At 40.6% G+C, this 14,127-nt stretch overlaps 2 protein-coding genes across 2 annotated transcripts in view; one reads left to right on the top strand and one right to left on the bottom strand.

Annotated features, from left to right (window-relative positions):
• Window positions 1-2,658: 2,658 nt before the first annotated feature.
• LOC131839875 (small ribosomal subunit protein mS35) overlaps window positions 2,659-14,127 on the bottom strand; it is a 64,242-nt gene continuing 52,773 nt past the window's right edge. The window contains exon 8 of the mRNA XM_059187603.1: window positions 2,659-8,538. Within this exon, the coding sequence (XP_059043586.1) occupies window positions 8,365-8,538 (174 nt within the window). The 3' untranslated portion in view covers window positions 2,659-8,364. The remainder of the gene's footprint in view (window positions 8,539-14,127) is intronic.
• On the top strand, window positions 6,827-13,996 carry LOC131839872 (MANSC domain-containing protein 4-like). The gene is made up of 3 exons (XM_059187593.1): window positions 6,827-7,055; window positions 9,807-9,941; window positions 12,442-13,996. Exons 1-3 carry the CDS (start codon window positions 6,827-6,829, stop codon window positions 13,098-13,100), a joined length of 1,023 nt encoding a protein of 340 aa, XP_059043576.1. The 3' UTR covers window positions 13,101-13,996.

The raw sequence follows: 14,127 nt of genomic DNA, 5'->3' as shown, positions 1-14,127 counted from the left end.
GCCGGGCGTCGGGAGGCGGCCGCCGTCCTCGTCCGGGTTGTCCGGGCCGCGTCCGCCGCCGAGGGGATCCCAGCCCCCAGCCTGCAGCCTCCTGCCACGCCTCGCTTCTCACTTCCGCCCGCAGGACCCCTGCCGCCCGCCAGACCTGCGAGCCGATCCGGCTTTCGGGGACGGCTGCGGGCCCCGGCGCTGCGGCTGCGGCCCCCGGCGCTCCGGCTGCGGCCCCGGGCGCTCCGGCTGCGGCCCCGGGCGCTCCGGCTGCGGCCACGTCCCCGCAGCCTCCCCCGCACGCCCGGCGCAGCGGCTCTGCGGCCTGCGGGCTCCGCAGCGACGCGCGGGTTGGGAGGGGGACTGGAGGCGAGGTGAAGCCAGTCCGCTGTTTCTTCCGCGCTGCTTTACGAGCGGGGAGACAGAGAAGAGAAGAAGAAACAGGCGTGGGGGGGCCGGGATGATGGGAGTCGGGGGTCCTGGGAGTCAAAATGACATCACATCTGGGATCGCCCATCTAGCCCAATCCGGCATAGTGTCCCGGGGCCTGAGGCACATAGGCCGTCCCTACACACGCAGGTGACACCTAGAGCTGATTCTTCGCCAGGGTCATCGTGTAGGAGCCATCTTGCAGAAAGAAGGTCCAGGCAGATGGCAGCAGGTTCTGCAGGGCTCGCTGGGGTGCACAGTACAGCAGATGAAACGGGTCGGGAAGCAGAGGAGCTTGTATTTGCTGCTGGGGCCCGTTAAGTCTTTTTATACTATTAAAAGAAAGACAATTTAAGTGAGGACACGTGACTTCTTTTAAAACCTCGTCGAAAAGTTATTGCTTTTCCTATTTCAATTTGGTTGGGCTAGCCATGACAGATGGTCTGAGCAGAAGATCTGGCCGCCTTTAGTCATACTGGCCTACCGAGTGGCTTTTCTTGCCACCCTATGTTCCCCAGCCCATGAGGACTATGAAGGAGGGGCAACTTCCCGGTCTTCTCTCACTGGACGTTGCAAAGAGATGAGTAAAAAGCTCAGGCCAAATAATGAAGACCTCGTGTTGTTCATGAGATATGAATTAATCTTAGAAGGGAGTGAGAGGGATACTGTTAGGTTATCTTTGGGTAGATGGAGGGATAAGGATTGGGAGGGAACTGGCACCCTATCCTAAAAAACAAAACAAACAAAAAACAAAAACAAAAAAAATTTGAAATTTTTCCCAGACCAAGATTCTTCCGTAATAGTCCTCAACTTGGGGAGGAGATGTATTTGGGGACAAGCTTCATCTGTCTTCTGGAATGGCAAGTTGTTAAATGACACCTTCTTCATAAATACATTTCCGCTTTTTGAAACAAGTTATCTCCTACAACCGGATTAACATTTTACCTTAGCAAGGGGGGAAGCATTAAAAACCAGAGAAGAAAGATTGGTAAAGCATGAAATCATTTCAGCACCTTTTTGGTTAATTTGTTCTTCTCACTATGTAACTTAACTGCCTCGTGGTGAGTTGTCCTCCATTATCTTCTCTATAAAACACCATGGATAAGGAACTAACATATTAAAGACATAGAAAAAAATTCTAGTAGATTCTGGCCTCCCTGGGAAAAGTGAAGGAGACAAGGATGGATCTATGACTTGCCTTATTCATCTGTTTTTTGTTTTTTGTTTTTAAATCTGTGAACTTTATCTTTTCGCCTTGTTTCTTGGACTTTAAATCATTACTGATAAAAGTAATGATTCTCAAGCAACTTCTCACACTTCTGTTCTCAATAAGGGTGCAGTCAAGACATTCTAAGTTTCTTGGGTGTAGGCAACCATGACTTTAGCAACCGCTTTGGGAAAGTAAAGCGCCACCTCTAGTATTAGGCCCTAAACTGGCAAATTTTGCTGGGAGGCACATCCTCTATTAAAGAGGCTTGGACTTGGGATTTATTTGTGCCTCCACTGGCAACAATGCCAGATTCAGTGGGTCAGCCAAGAAGAACAGGCTCTTAGTCTCTTCCATGTCCTCTTAGAATCTTTCACCAATGGATGCTTTTGTTTCCAAACGTCATGGATATGCCTCAGACTGGTATTTTCTTGCCTTCTAAAAAGAGACCCAAAAAGATCACACTCAAAGAATGATGCACATCAGAAAGGCAATTCACGCACAGTAATATTATCAGAGTAAGATTAGCTTGGGCAGGGAATCTGGGGTGTGAGTCTGACAATACCAGGCACTGAACCTGTAAGCTTTTTGACCCTGAGAATGATAATAATGTCACTTAGGATTTGAAGTATCTTAAAAGATCAAATCATTTTTATAATTTACACAGTAAGCTTTCTGTTGAGCTAGAAATGCAAAGTCAAAGCAATATAAACTCATTTATAAAAGATCTAAAATATTATTTCTAAGCCTTATGAAAATATTGCTCATATATAGTTGGTGGTATAATTTTATAGATCTGTTATTGACTGAACAATGAATAATAAAGACTGGCCTTTGTGGTACTATGACTCACTTCAGACACTTTATATTTTATGATCTTTTTACAAAAGACTACAGTAAGTGTCAGACACAGGCTGTTTCTTTAAGAATTTCTGGAAAATACAACCTTAATGACTGAGAAGAAAAAAAATATTTAAGTACAAGATGTTTATTACATTGTTGCTTTTAATAATAAAAAATTAGAAAACATAACGTATAATAGTAATAGTAGCCAGCATTTATTGAGTATTTATTATATGCCAAGCACTATTGTCAGTGATTTTGTAGATTACAATATAATTTTTTATTTTGCTTCATAGCTGAGGAAGCTGAAGTACAGAGTAAATTTTGGTACATTCGTAGAATGAAATACTGGAGAGCCATTACAACTTAGGATAAACATGTAGATCCTTCTTTAGAAACCCTGAAAAATATAATTTTACCCTGGGTATTTAGAAAACAGTTTCTGGAGGGACAAATGGGTGGCAGAGTCAGTTATGCATCAGGTTCTTGGTTTCAAGTCAGGTCGTGACCTCGGGGTCGTGGGATTGAGCCCTGAGTGGGGTCCATGCTCAGTGTGCAGTCTGCTTAAGATTCTCTCTCCCTCCCCTCTGCCCTTCCCACTCATGTTCTCTGTCTCTAAAATAAATAAATAAATAAATCTTTAAAAAACAGTTTCTGGAACAGCATGAATCCATTTACGTACAATGGCATATATATATCTATTTTCTATAGAGATGTCTAGAAGGATGTTAATGAAAGTGTTAAGACTATAGGACTGTAGTTTTTATTCCTTTTTGTGCTTTTCTGTAAGTTTGGGTTTTTATTTTATTTTTATTTTTTAAAATTTTTTAGAGATTTTTATTTATTTATTTGACAGAGAGAGACACAGCACGAAAGGGAACACAAGCAGGGGGAGTGGGAGAGGGAGAAGCAGGCTTCCCATGGAGCAGGGAGCCCGATGTGGGGCTCAATCCCAGGACCCTGGGATCACAACCTGAGCCGAAGGTAGATGTTTAACAACTGAGCCACCCAGGTGCCCCAAAAGTTTGGGTATTTAAAGTGAAAAATATATCAATTTAATAAAAAGCAAAACATTTTAATAAAGATTATTTCCTTTTCTTTTTTAACAAGCAAAACTGAAATATTTTCCTTTCATGCAAGCATGTGGGACAATTTAAATGACTTTAAAGTAGTACAGTTCTTTAAAAATGGCTCAGGGTCTCTTGGGTGATTCTCCGTGTATTGGCTATCCAACTTTTGGCTTTAGCTCAGGTCATGATCTCTGGGAAGGGACAAGAGATCCAACCCATTTCATCTTTATACCACCCCCATCAGGTCAGGCTCCCTGCTCAGCAGGGAGTCTGTTTTTCCTCCCCCTCACTCTCTACCCCCACCTTGACCCCCCCCATGTGTGCACTCTCTCTCTCTCAAATAAATATTAAAAAAAAAATAAAAATCGTTCATATTTAATTCCGATTGAGCATCTTAATGTAAGTAAAACTTCCATTTTTTTTGCAGTCAGTGTTATGTCAGTGTTTTCCAAACATCTTAGTAAATCACCTGGGACGCTTTTAAGAATTCTGGTTCCCAGACTAGAACAACTGAATCAGGCTCTTGGAAGAAAAATGTGGTTTTTAAGGTAAGAATACAATCTTTGAACCCTTCTTAAGAGCACTCAGTTGGAAATAAATACAATATATCACTGCATTGCAATAGTGTAACAGTTCTCAATATTTGATAAAATCTATAAAAGCCTATATAGCAATTTTTTATTCAGAGTTGGAATTGCTTTCTGGTTTCTGTAATTTCATCTCACATGGACAATTTTGAGACTAGATGTTTCTGGGCCACATATCTCAGCCCATTGTGGATTCCTCCCTCTGCCCCTGCAGTCCAGTTTCTATCTCTCCTTTTCAAAATATTTGGCTCCAAGAAGTTCCTGGTTTCCCAACTGAATGTTTATGCAATCACAAAAAAAAAAAAAAAAAAAAAAAAAGTTTAAAAAATTTTAAAGCATGCTTTTACATTGGAATTTGGAGATTCTTTAAAAAAATGCAACTTTGATCTTTACTTGAACACCAATTGACAGCAAAAGGATTAAGCAATTATGGGTTGTTCCATTATCCCTGCAGGATACATGAGAACTTCAAGGAATTCTATATCACACAAAAGAAACTGCATTTAATGTGATTGAAAGACACTGAGGGTAGAAGGTTAGAAAGCTGACTTTCTGGTTTATGTCCCCGGGGCATGAACTAATTGCTGTATCTATGGAACCTCATGGAGAAAAAGGGAGTAATCTTTTTGTTCCTCGCCTGTCGCTTACTTTGCCATCAGGAAACCTCTCTTCCCTTTCTCCTTGGAACAGACAGAATGGTCGGATTATTTGCAGGTAAGCAACTGAAACTTGTTTTCTATGAGAAGTTCAATAGAATAACACATTAATCATTTTTAGTATATTTTAGGTGGCTTATGCAGGGTTAGGAGTTAATCCATGTTATAATTTTTGCTTAGGAGAAAGTAAAATGTTTTGTTTTTAAAGTTATTCAGCCCTTTGATTATTTGCTTATTATTGATGATTAAATCATATATTTCTAAAAATTAAAGCATATGTGATAGGCTATTATTACAAAACAGGTAGAGAAATGAAAATTCAAAGAATGTTAACATTTTTGTGCCAAGTAAGTGAATGAGTCATTGTGCAAAAGGTACGAAAGAAACTGAGATCACAGGATAGAAAAAGCTTTATCTTTTTTTTTTTTTTTTAAAAGAGCAGTTCAGCCGTACTTTATGCGAAAGGCTGATTTTCACTTATGCTTGGTATAAAAATAGGATAAAAGCCCAACAGTTTCATATTTTGAACTACGTTGTCAACGTGGACATCATCATGGGATATGGAAACTACAACCTTCACAAAAGTGAGAGGCCATTTTTTGCCTCCTTTAGTATCTTTTCGAATGTTTTAGCCTTGCAATTGAAGTGATTTTTATTAAAACTTAGAAATTTAAAACCATTTCATTTCCCTAATACACATTTCTTAGAAACTGTCCCTGCTTTAGTCAGAGATACTATGCATTTTTGTATATGCTTCACAAAGAAGTATCTTTTATAACTTGCAAACAAGCCCCCATTTTGAACTTTTTTTTTTTAAAGATTTTATTTATTTATTTGACAGAGAGCGAGCGAGGGAACACAAGCAGGGGGAGTGGGAAAGCGAGAAGTAGGCTTCCGCTTGAGCAGGGAGCCCAATGGGGGCTCAATCCCAGGACACTGGGATCAGGAACCAAGAGGAAGGCATATGCTTAATGACTGAGCCGCCCAGGTGCCCCCCCCTTCCACTTTTTGAACTTCTTCACAATTTTCACTGTTATGTTTTATTTTCTCTTTTTAAAGAAAGTCTGTGGTTGACCTTTGAGGGGGTGGGGAATGCCTAGCTCCAAGAAGTGACCAGGATCCACATATCCACATTCAATGTTTTCAAAATCACTGCAAAATTAATTTTTTTTCATTTTCAGTTTTCATTTACTTTCAAGGTTTTGTTGTTGTTATTTTGTTAATAAAAACAAAAAATTTAAACCAGGGCACAAACTGGTTTTCTGGTGAATGTAAATACCAGAACTTAAATCATAGGGGGAAAATTTTTTTTTTTTTAAGTCTGCAGTTGGGGCGCCTGGGTGGCTCAGTGGGTTAAGCCTCTGCCTTTGGCTTGGGTCATGATCCCAGAGTCCTGGGATCGAGCCCCACCTCAGACTCTCTGCTTGGTGGGGAGCCTGCTTCCTCCTCTCTCTCTGCCTGCCTCTCTGCCTACTTGTGATCTCTCTCTCTCTCTCTCTGCCAAATAAATAAATAAAATCTTTAAAAAAAATTAAAAAAATTTAAAAATTAAAAGTCTGCAGTCACAGGTTTCTTTAAAACCATACAACAGTCCCCTTACAAACCATGTCTTGTTTCTGGTGTAATGGATCCTTCCTTTATCTGACGTCAAGTGACTAAATTATTGTTTTCCTCAGAAAGACTCTGGGCTAGGATTTCCACTTGTCTTTATATTTACTTAGGAAGAGGTGTCTGTGACTATTCACTTTCAGAGAAAGAAGAAAAGCAGAGGAGAGAATCCACATCTTCAAGAGGGTAAGGGACAGAGTATCAAAATGGCCTGGAAAATGTTCAGAATTAACATCAGAAAGTCAAATGTTCACCTAGGGCTCAGCTCAGAAAAATCAATATACAGTCAAAGAATGGCTTCACTTTTCTAGAAGGTGACTCTCTAGGAGAGTCCCTTAGCAACAGCTTTGAAATTCCAGAACCTGTCCTCAACCCTGATGGTCAGCTTCGGCGTCTGTCTGGATCTCAGACTTCTTGCCCGATCTTCCTACCACGGAAATGCACGTGGCAGTGGTGGAAACAGCCTTGGTGCTGCTGCTGAGCATGGGGTGGACCTCAGACTCTCTCTGCTCACCCACCATTTTTTATAGAGACTGTTGGATCCGTCGCTTTCCAGGTCTTCTGATTGACCTGGAGGAGTCTCAGAAGCTGGGAGCTCAGTTCCTGAAGTATTATTCTGAAAGTACCGGCCAGAAATGTAGCAGGAGCTGCTGCCTTAGGAAGGATGGTAAGTATCAATGATATGCCTGAGCAAAAATCAGGAGAAACTTAGAAAATGAAGACCTAAGTAAGGAGCTCTAGGCAGAGGTTGCAGGGAACAGATGATCAGGACTAGGGAAGATGAGGGAGAGACAAGGGGATGGGGGAGGCAGGAGAGAGATTGAGACTGACTTTGCCATTTGGATCAGTTCTGGCTCAGTTTACAAATCTGGTGATGATCCAGAGTGCCATGGAACCCACAGGTAACACAGAATCTTCTTTTCTTCACTAAAGTGCTAAATGAAACTATTTCCTCGAGGGTTAACTAACAATATTTCCACATCCCCCCAAAATGGCATATTTGGCTTCAAAAAATAATACAATAATTTCTTTTTCAAACTTCTTTTGGTGATCTCAATATTTCAAATTTTTGAAATGTGCTTGTTTGTGTTGAGCAAATGTGGGTTGCATTGAGCAAGAATTTAGATTGTTTAGATGTTTTGAAGGACATAGGTAGATATATGTCAACTAGCAAAAAGAAAGAAAATAAATATATATTTTAAATATTCTGATTTTTTTGTCTGAAATCCAGAATCAGAGTTAAGCATCACCCATGTAATATGATCAAGGTTTATAATAAGGAAAACATTTCATTATTGCAGAATTTCCAGTTATAATTGTCTAAAGACTACTTTCATTTGTTTTTCATTTTTCCAAGATTTTAAAGCTACTTGGAAAGAAATAGCAAAAGCAACACAATACGTTAAAATAATTCTCTTGGTTCTTCTACACTTTCTTTCCATGGTTTGATACTGACTTATTAATTGCCAGTGCCTCCTATCCAAGTACACATGGCAGATTTCTGGGATGTGTACTGAGGCTACCCAAGGGTGTAAACTGACCACAGTGTGAGAAGCTGTCCCGGGCTAAGCCCTAGAAAGTTAATCAGGCACACAAGAGAGCAATTAATTTTTTAAAGGGAATTTTTTTTTTTTTTTACAGAATTTATTTATTTGAGAGAGAGAGAGAGAGAGAGAGAGAGTGTGTGTGAGAGAGTACAAGCAGAGGCAACAGCAGAGGGAAAGGAGAAACAGACTTCCCGTCTAGCAGGGAGCCCAATGCAGGGCTTGATCCCAGGACCCGGGATCATGAGCTGAGCCAAAGGCAGACGCTTAACTGACTGAGGCACCCAGGTGCCCCAAAGGGAAATTTTTTTGAAAAGGTTGCCAATCTAGATTCTCACCTTAAAGATGCTTCTAACTCCCATAAGCCTGAAGGGAAGGTGTGTGTGTGTGGGGGGGGGGGGGGGTTGTGCCTTTCAGCATTTTCCCATGGTATCAATTTACCTGACTGTCCATCGCAGGGAAACTGTGTCCTCTGGACTTCCAGGGATACTTTAAGCATCCAGTAGAATTCCATGATTTTAGAGCCTCTGTAGCTTCCAAGTTGTGGTTTTCTTCCTCCAGAAGAAAGGGCACGAACACACGTCTGTTTTTAGCTGGAAGCCAGAACTTTAAAAAGCCACAGTCCTGCAATAACTAACCTGTTCAGAGCTGGAACTCTAAAATGTACACGAAGAGGAATATAAAACTTCTTTAAAAATTGTTCTCTTTACAGCATCAAGTACTTTCTTATCAAAAATTTAAATGTCTAAATTTGAATATTTTTTAATCCTTTCCCTTAAACTTGACAGTCCGATCTTTAAGGAATGCATTTGTAGTCTAAAATGTATTAGCAATGTATTATTCATTGAATTCTGCCCTCTTCTTTATCCTCCTGGCTGGTCCAGAGGTAACGGGGGAGGGGTGGGAGAGAGCTCCCCACAGTTAACCTTACACAGAAGCAGCAAAGGTTTGGCCAACCACAGTTCCACAACAGCTTTAGGGATACTCTGAGGTCTGGTAATTGTATGCTATCCCTCTGTAATCTTATTTTATTAAAGAAGTTGATACCTTTGGTCAATGGATATTTCCCAGCGCACGGTTCCTACTACACTGCAGCAGGAGGAAAGTCTGTTTTGCACTTTAGGGAGGACAGACTGGATACTGGCACTCAGCAAATCAGACTTAAGGGTTTCCAGAAATAACATGATGCATTTTATGGAGCAAAGTTATTTAGGAGAAGGGGGATAGCATCAGTGACGTACCCCCACCCACTAGAATTCCATATGTTCACATCCTTGTCAGTGGACTCTCTTCCTCTTTAAAGGACATTGAATGGGCTTTCCGTTGGATGTGTGATTTGCAAATGGGGCTAGTGCTCCCCTATAATCAGGGTCAGGGTAGCGTTCACCTGGCCTGCTGCCTTTCTACCATCTGGGCCTCTCCCAGTAATTGCAGTGTTTGCCTTCCCATGACTCCCTCTTTTGTTACAACATCTGTCACTTGATTTTTGTTTTTCTTTCTCTGGTGAACTCCGGTGCATTAGCATTCTGAGAGGGCACTGCAACTAGAAATCTGATAAGCCCCAGGGGCTTCTGTAGCCAACTGAACTTTTCATGAACATAAAATCCTGGGATTGGAAAATGATTCCAGGTAATCCTGTGTGGAATGGAATGTGTGAAAGATTAGAGAAAAATCCATGGACAGTTTCTTTTAAAAGGGCATTTTCCACATTCATAGAAACAGTTACTGTAGTTCACCATGTTCTGTGAGATGTCTGAACATAGCCCTGCAATATACTGGTGTGAATGCCATGTTCTTGGAAGAAATAGAAGCTACTCAGAGCTCTTCCAGCTGGGAGAAACCAAAACCACCTGCAGATGCACTTTTCCTTTCAGTTTCCTGTAACGTGGCTGTCTTCTACCATGATCCCATGCATGACAATGTCAACTGCCTCCATGTTCACTGCCCCACACTGGAGAGCTGCATATTAGAGCCTGGAACCAGTGCCATTTTATACAACGTAACAGAAGGTAATGATTTGTGCATTTTGTGTTTATGCTGAAGAATGTTGGTAACGCTCTAGTAGAGATGTATAACCTAGAAACTGGCTGGTAACAACCTGAACCACTATTTTCCCATGATCTCTATCTGGAAAAGTTTTGGGCATCCAGGGCAGAAAACTACAAATAAATTTGCTCTAGTTTGGCATGCTCAGCACTGATGAATTCATTCCAGATGATAACAAATTGTATGTGATCAAAGAAGAGCTTAAGCATTTCCTATATTCCAGGAGCCCCTAGCAAAAGCCCCAAAAGGCACTCCTAATAGTGAATACTGTTACGCTGAAAAAAATAAGTAAATTAAAAAAAAAAAAAAGAAGGCATTCCTACTGGAGGGGCTAAGCATACTACTAGGAACAAAGACAATGCTTAGTGGCAGTTTTGAGGTCTATGGACAGACACTGTATACAAGGCTTCTACAAAGATTGATGTCAAGGACAAGGAAATGCACTTACTAACATACATTAGCCTACCAATGGTCCCAAGATAACCATTATTTTAGATAAATACACATTTAAGCGTGCCTTGCCCATGTATACAAACACATGGTACAAATTGGTAAATGTGAAAGAATAGATTTTTGCCATCCGGATACAAAGGCGCTAAATTTCGTCATTGGTTGTATTTACTGAACACCTAATTCAGTCCAGGAGCAGCATTGCAGAAGATGGCAGCTGTATGTCTGCCCTCGAGTTTCTTACAATCTAGTTGATATGACAAGGCTCACAATTAGTGTAGAACCTAATTAAATACAAAAATGTGTGATACTGCCTCAAGTACAAGCACTCAAAAGAAGAGGAGACTAAAGAAACCTATGTTCAGAGGCAGCTTCGTGGAAGAGGCCAGGCAGAGGCAAGACAAGGAGTTCTGTATCACACGACGGGAGAGTAGAAAACAGATCTGGCTACAAAAGGGGCACTTTCGGGGTTGCAATGAAAATCTGGGTAAGGATAGGGTAGGCCAGGTTACAAAAGTGTTTTGGACAAAGCAGTGTTTGGACTTGACTTTGTCAGCAACAGAGAACCAGCAAAGGAATTTAGTGAGAGAACGTCATCATTAAAGTGATGAGTGTGATTGCCTTTAGTCTGGAAAAATAATATGCAGGATGCGAATTAGAATATCTAGTCAGGGAAGCATTAGATCTGGAGAAGGTGACCGTAACTGCAATGAAGAGGAGGGATGATTACCAGCACATTGGGAGGGAACCAGATAGGAACCACTTTTTGGATGAAGGAAAAGAAGAGAGTGGAGTCAAAGATTGCTCCGCAGTACATAGATTCCAGCTTGGGTGATGGAAGATTGGTGAGGTCACCGAAAGGGATAGAGAGCCAGACAAAATGATTTTGGCTTTGGGACTGTTCAGTGATGACATGAGATGTCTAGGTGGGAACCTTCAGTAGACCACAGGAGCAATGAGACCAGGGACCGAGAAAGAGGAAATAACAGGTGATGCGGATTTCAGTGCCACTGACATAATGGTGACAGCCGATGAGGATACTCGTGTGTGTGTGTGTGTGTGTGGTGAAGGGGTGAGATGAAGGGAAAACTCAGCAGAAGACAACAGACTAAAGATTGTGGAAAGCACACAACCAGTTTGAACCAAGGAGAGAACCAGCTAAAGAAAGAAAAAATGAGAAACAGGCAATCTGAGATAAAGTGTCAAGAGAGTCTGCATTCCAGGGAGTCACAAGAGGAGAATTTTAGGGAAAGGATGGCCAGCAGGATTGAGGGTAAAAGAGAAGTCAGAACAATGAGGTGGCCAGGAAATATGGAAACTACTGATTATCTCAGAAGCATAATTCTGACAGAATAGTGTGGATGGAACAAGATGGCAGAAGGCAAACAACAAAGATAGGAAATGGATATCGTTATGTTGAGAGGGAGAGAGGCAGAGAGACAGAAACTGATAGGAGAGACAACTGAAAAGCTGTTGAGAAGTTTTTTCCCCTCCCCTTTATAGACAGAGCAATATTTGCTTGTGTCTGAAGTCAGAGGGAAAGGAGTTCCTTTACAAGAGAGAAAATACTGAAGACAAAGTCATTACCTTCAGGAACTGGGAAGGGAGGAGACAGAGGGCTTTGCTCATGATTTTGAATACAGTTATACTTCTGTATTATTTATTTTTTTAAAACTTTAAGATGCTACATATCTCAAATGGTTACTGTTTTTTTTTTTTTTTTTTGCAATTCTTGCACTAACATTGGCTATTGTTACCCAGAAGCCCTGGCAGACACAAAGAATCCTCCATGATGGAGCCAGCTGTTTGTAACAGAAAGTGTTCTTGAAAGTTAAGATAAATTCAAATGTGGCCAGTACGTTTCTAAGCCTTCCAGAAATATGCAATAGTAGAACTTGAACTTAAGCTCAGTTCACTAACTTGGTGGCAAACCCAAGACTTCTCCAAGCTGTGCTTTGATATTCTCTCCTTGAAATAAAAAATAAAATGAATGATGCCTTATTTATCTTTCAGGTATAGATCCAGATTTGCTGGTTTTTGAACAATCACGTCCCACATATCTAAATACTCGTTCCTCATCTAACACACGGGACAGACTAAGGATTTTAAAAGCTACGCATTTAGATGAACAACAAACCACAGTGATAAACCAAATGCTACCATCAACAGAGATGCCGTCATCAACCACACATCAAGATTTGGTTGTCAACACAAACAGTACTAGGTATTCCAAGGAGTTAACCACAGATTCTTGGGCAAAACTCATTTCCCTGAATAACTCCATTACCACAGAGGTAAATATGGTGTCACACAGCACTGATTTCATCAATAATCCAGATAACAAGACTATTTCTCCTTTCTTTGTTCCCATAGACACAAAAGCTTTTCATAGGCCTATTCCATCCCGACTCAACAGTAGCAAGCAATTACTAAATAAAACCAAGGGGTCCAACAGCAGAAACCACACAGCTGAGAATGAAGACATGACACCTGATGGGGCATCTGTGACTTCAAAGATGTGGCTGGCTCCAGTGGCCCTCTGTACCTCTGTCATCTTTCTTTGCTGTTGTATGATCATCCTAGCATCTGGATGCTGGAGAAAGCAGCAGGGCCAGTATAAGCCAGGGCAGAGAAAGGCAGGATCCAGGCATGTCAAAAAGTTAACACTCTAAAGAAGAACTCTTAATAGTAAAAGTTACAAGATTGTAAGCTTTCAAGGGTATCGTTTTTAGTTTTTTTGTAAGACAAGGGCTGTTTGTTTAAAAAAAATAAATATTGCACAGGATTGCAAGGCCATAATCTTCATAAATTTAACTGCTTTGATCATTTCTATTTTGTGAATAGTCTACCCTTTGCCAAAGTTCCAAAATTCTGACCCCTGCACTTGTTTAGCACAGTGTGAGAGATATGCTTCTAAGTGCTATACATGTATTCCCCCATGGATATAATTTTATGAATTAGATATACTTTTTAAAATGACTATAGTATTATTATCACATTTTACAGATGAGGAAAATGAGAAGAGAGAGGCTATCTTCCCTAAAGTCACATAGCTTAATATTAGGGAGGGCAGGATTTAATAGATATCTGGTTCAAAAGTTCATGCTGGAAATCACTGTTAGTTTAAAAGCCTCCAAAAAACATGGAAAAAAAAAATACAGAGAGGAAAACACCATAATATCATATGTTTCCTGTCAAGGTCAAATAATTGTCATGTATGTTAATAAAATCTTTTAGTGGATTGGATAGAAAAGTGCTATTATTACAGTTACTAACACATGTGCAAATGCTGCCTTTTAAAAAAATTTAGTTTTGATGTTCGATTGATTAATTCTTCTTAATCCTAAACCATCTTCATTTTTTAAAGTTGACATGCCTTTAACTCTGGTACTGGAATTGTGTTGATCTCTGTTGAATAAAGTTTGGGAGTTTTAGTTTACAGCCCTCACGTGTATGTAGTGTTTTCCCAGGTGCCAACATTAGCTGTAGGTATTTGAGCTCTGTCCAAATCTTACACCAGATCTACCCCCACCCCCACCCTGAAGTGCAGACACTTTAATTCAATCAAGTCTCCAATGATTTTAAGCTTTAGACCCTTAATCTAACCCTTGAAACTCTTTTTAAATGTGAGGAGAGATACTAAAAGACAGCCAATAAGCAAGAATAGATAAAAGAAAGCCCTATTACAGGATTAATAAA

The sequence above is a fragment of the Mustela lutreola genome, chromosome 8, assembly GCF_030435805.1.
Source record: "Mustela lutreola isolate mMusLut2 chromosome 8, mMusLut2.pri, whole genome shotgun sequence".
Classification (NCBI taxonomy): Eukaryota; Metazoa; Chordata; class Mammalia; order Carnivora; family Mustelidae; genus Mustela; species Mustela lutreola.
This window is presented reverse-complemented; position numbering and strand designations above follow the sequence as displayed.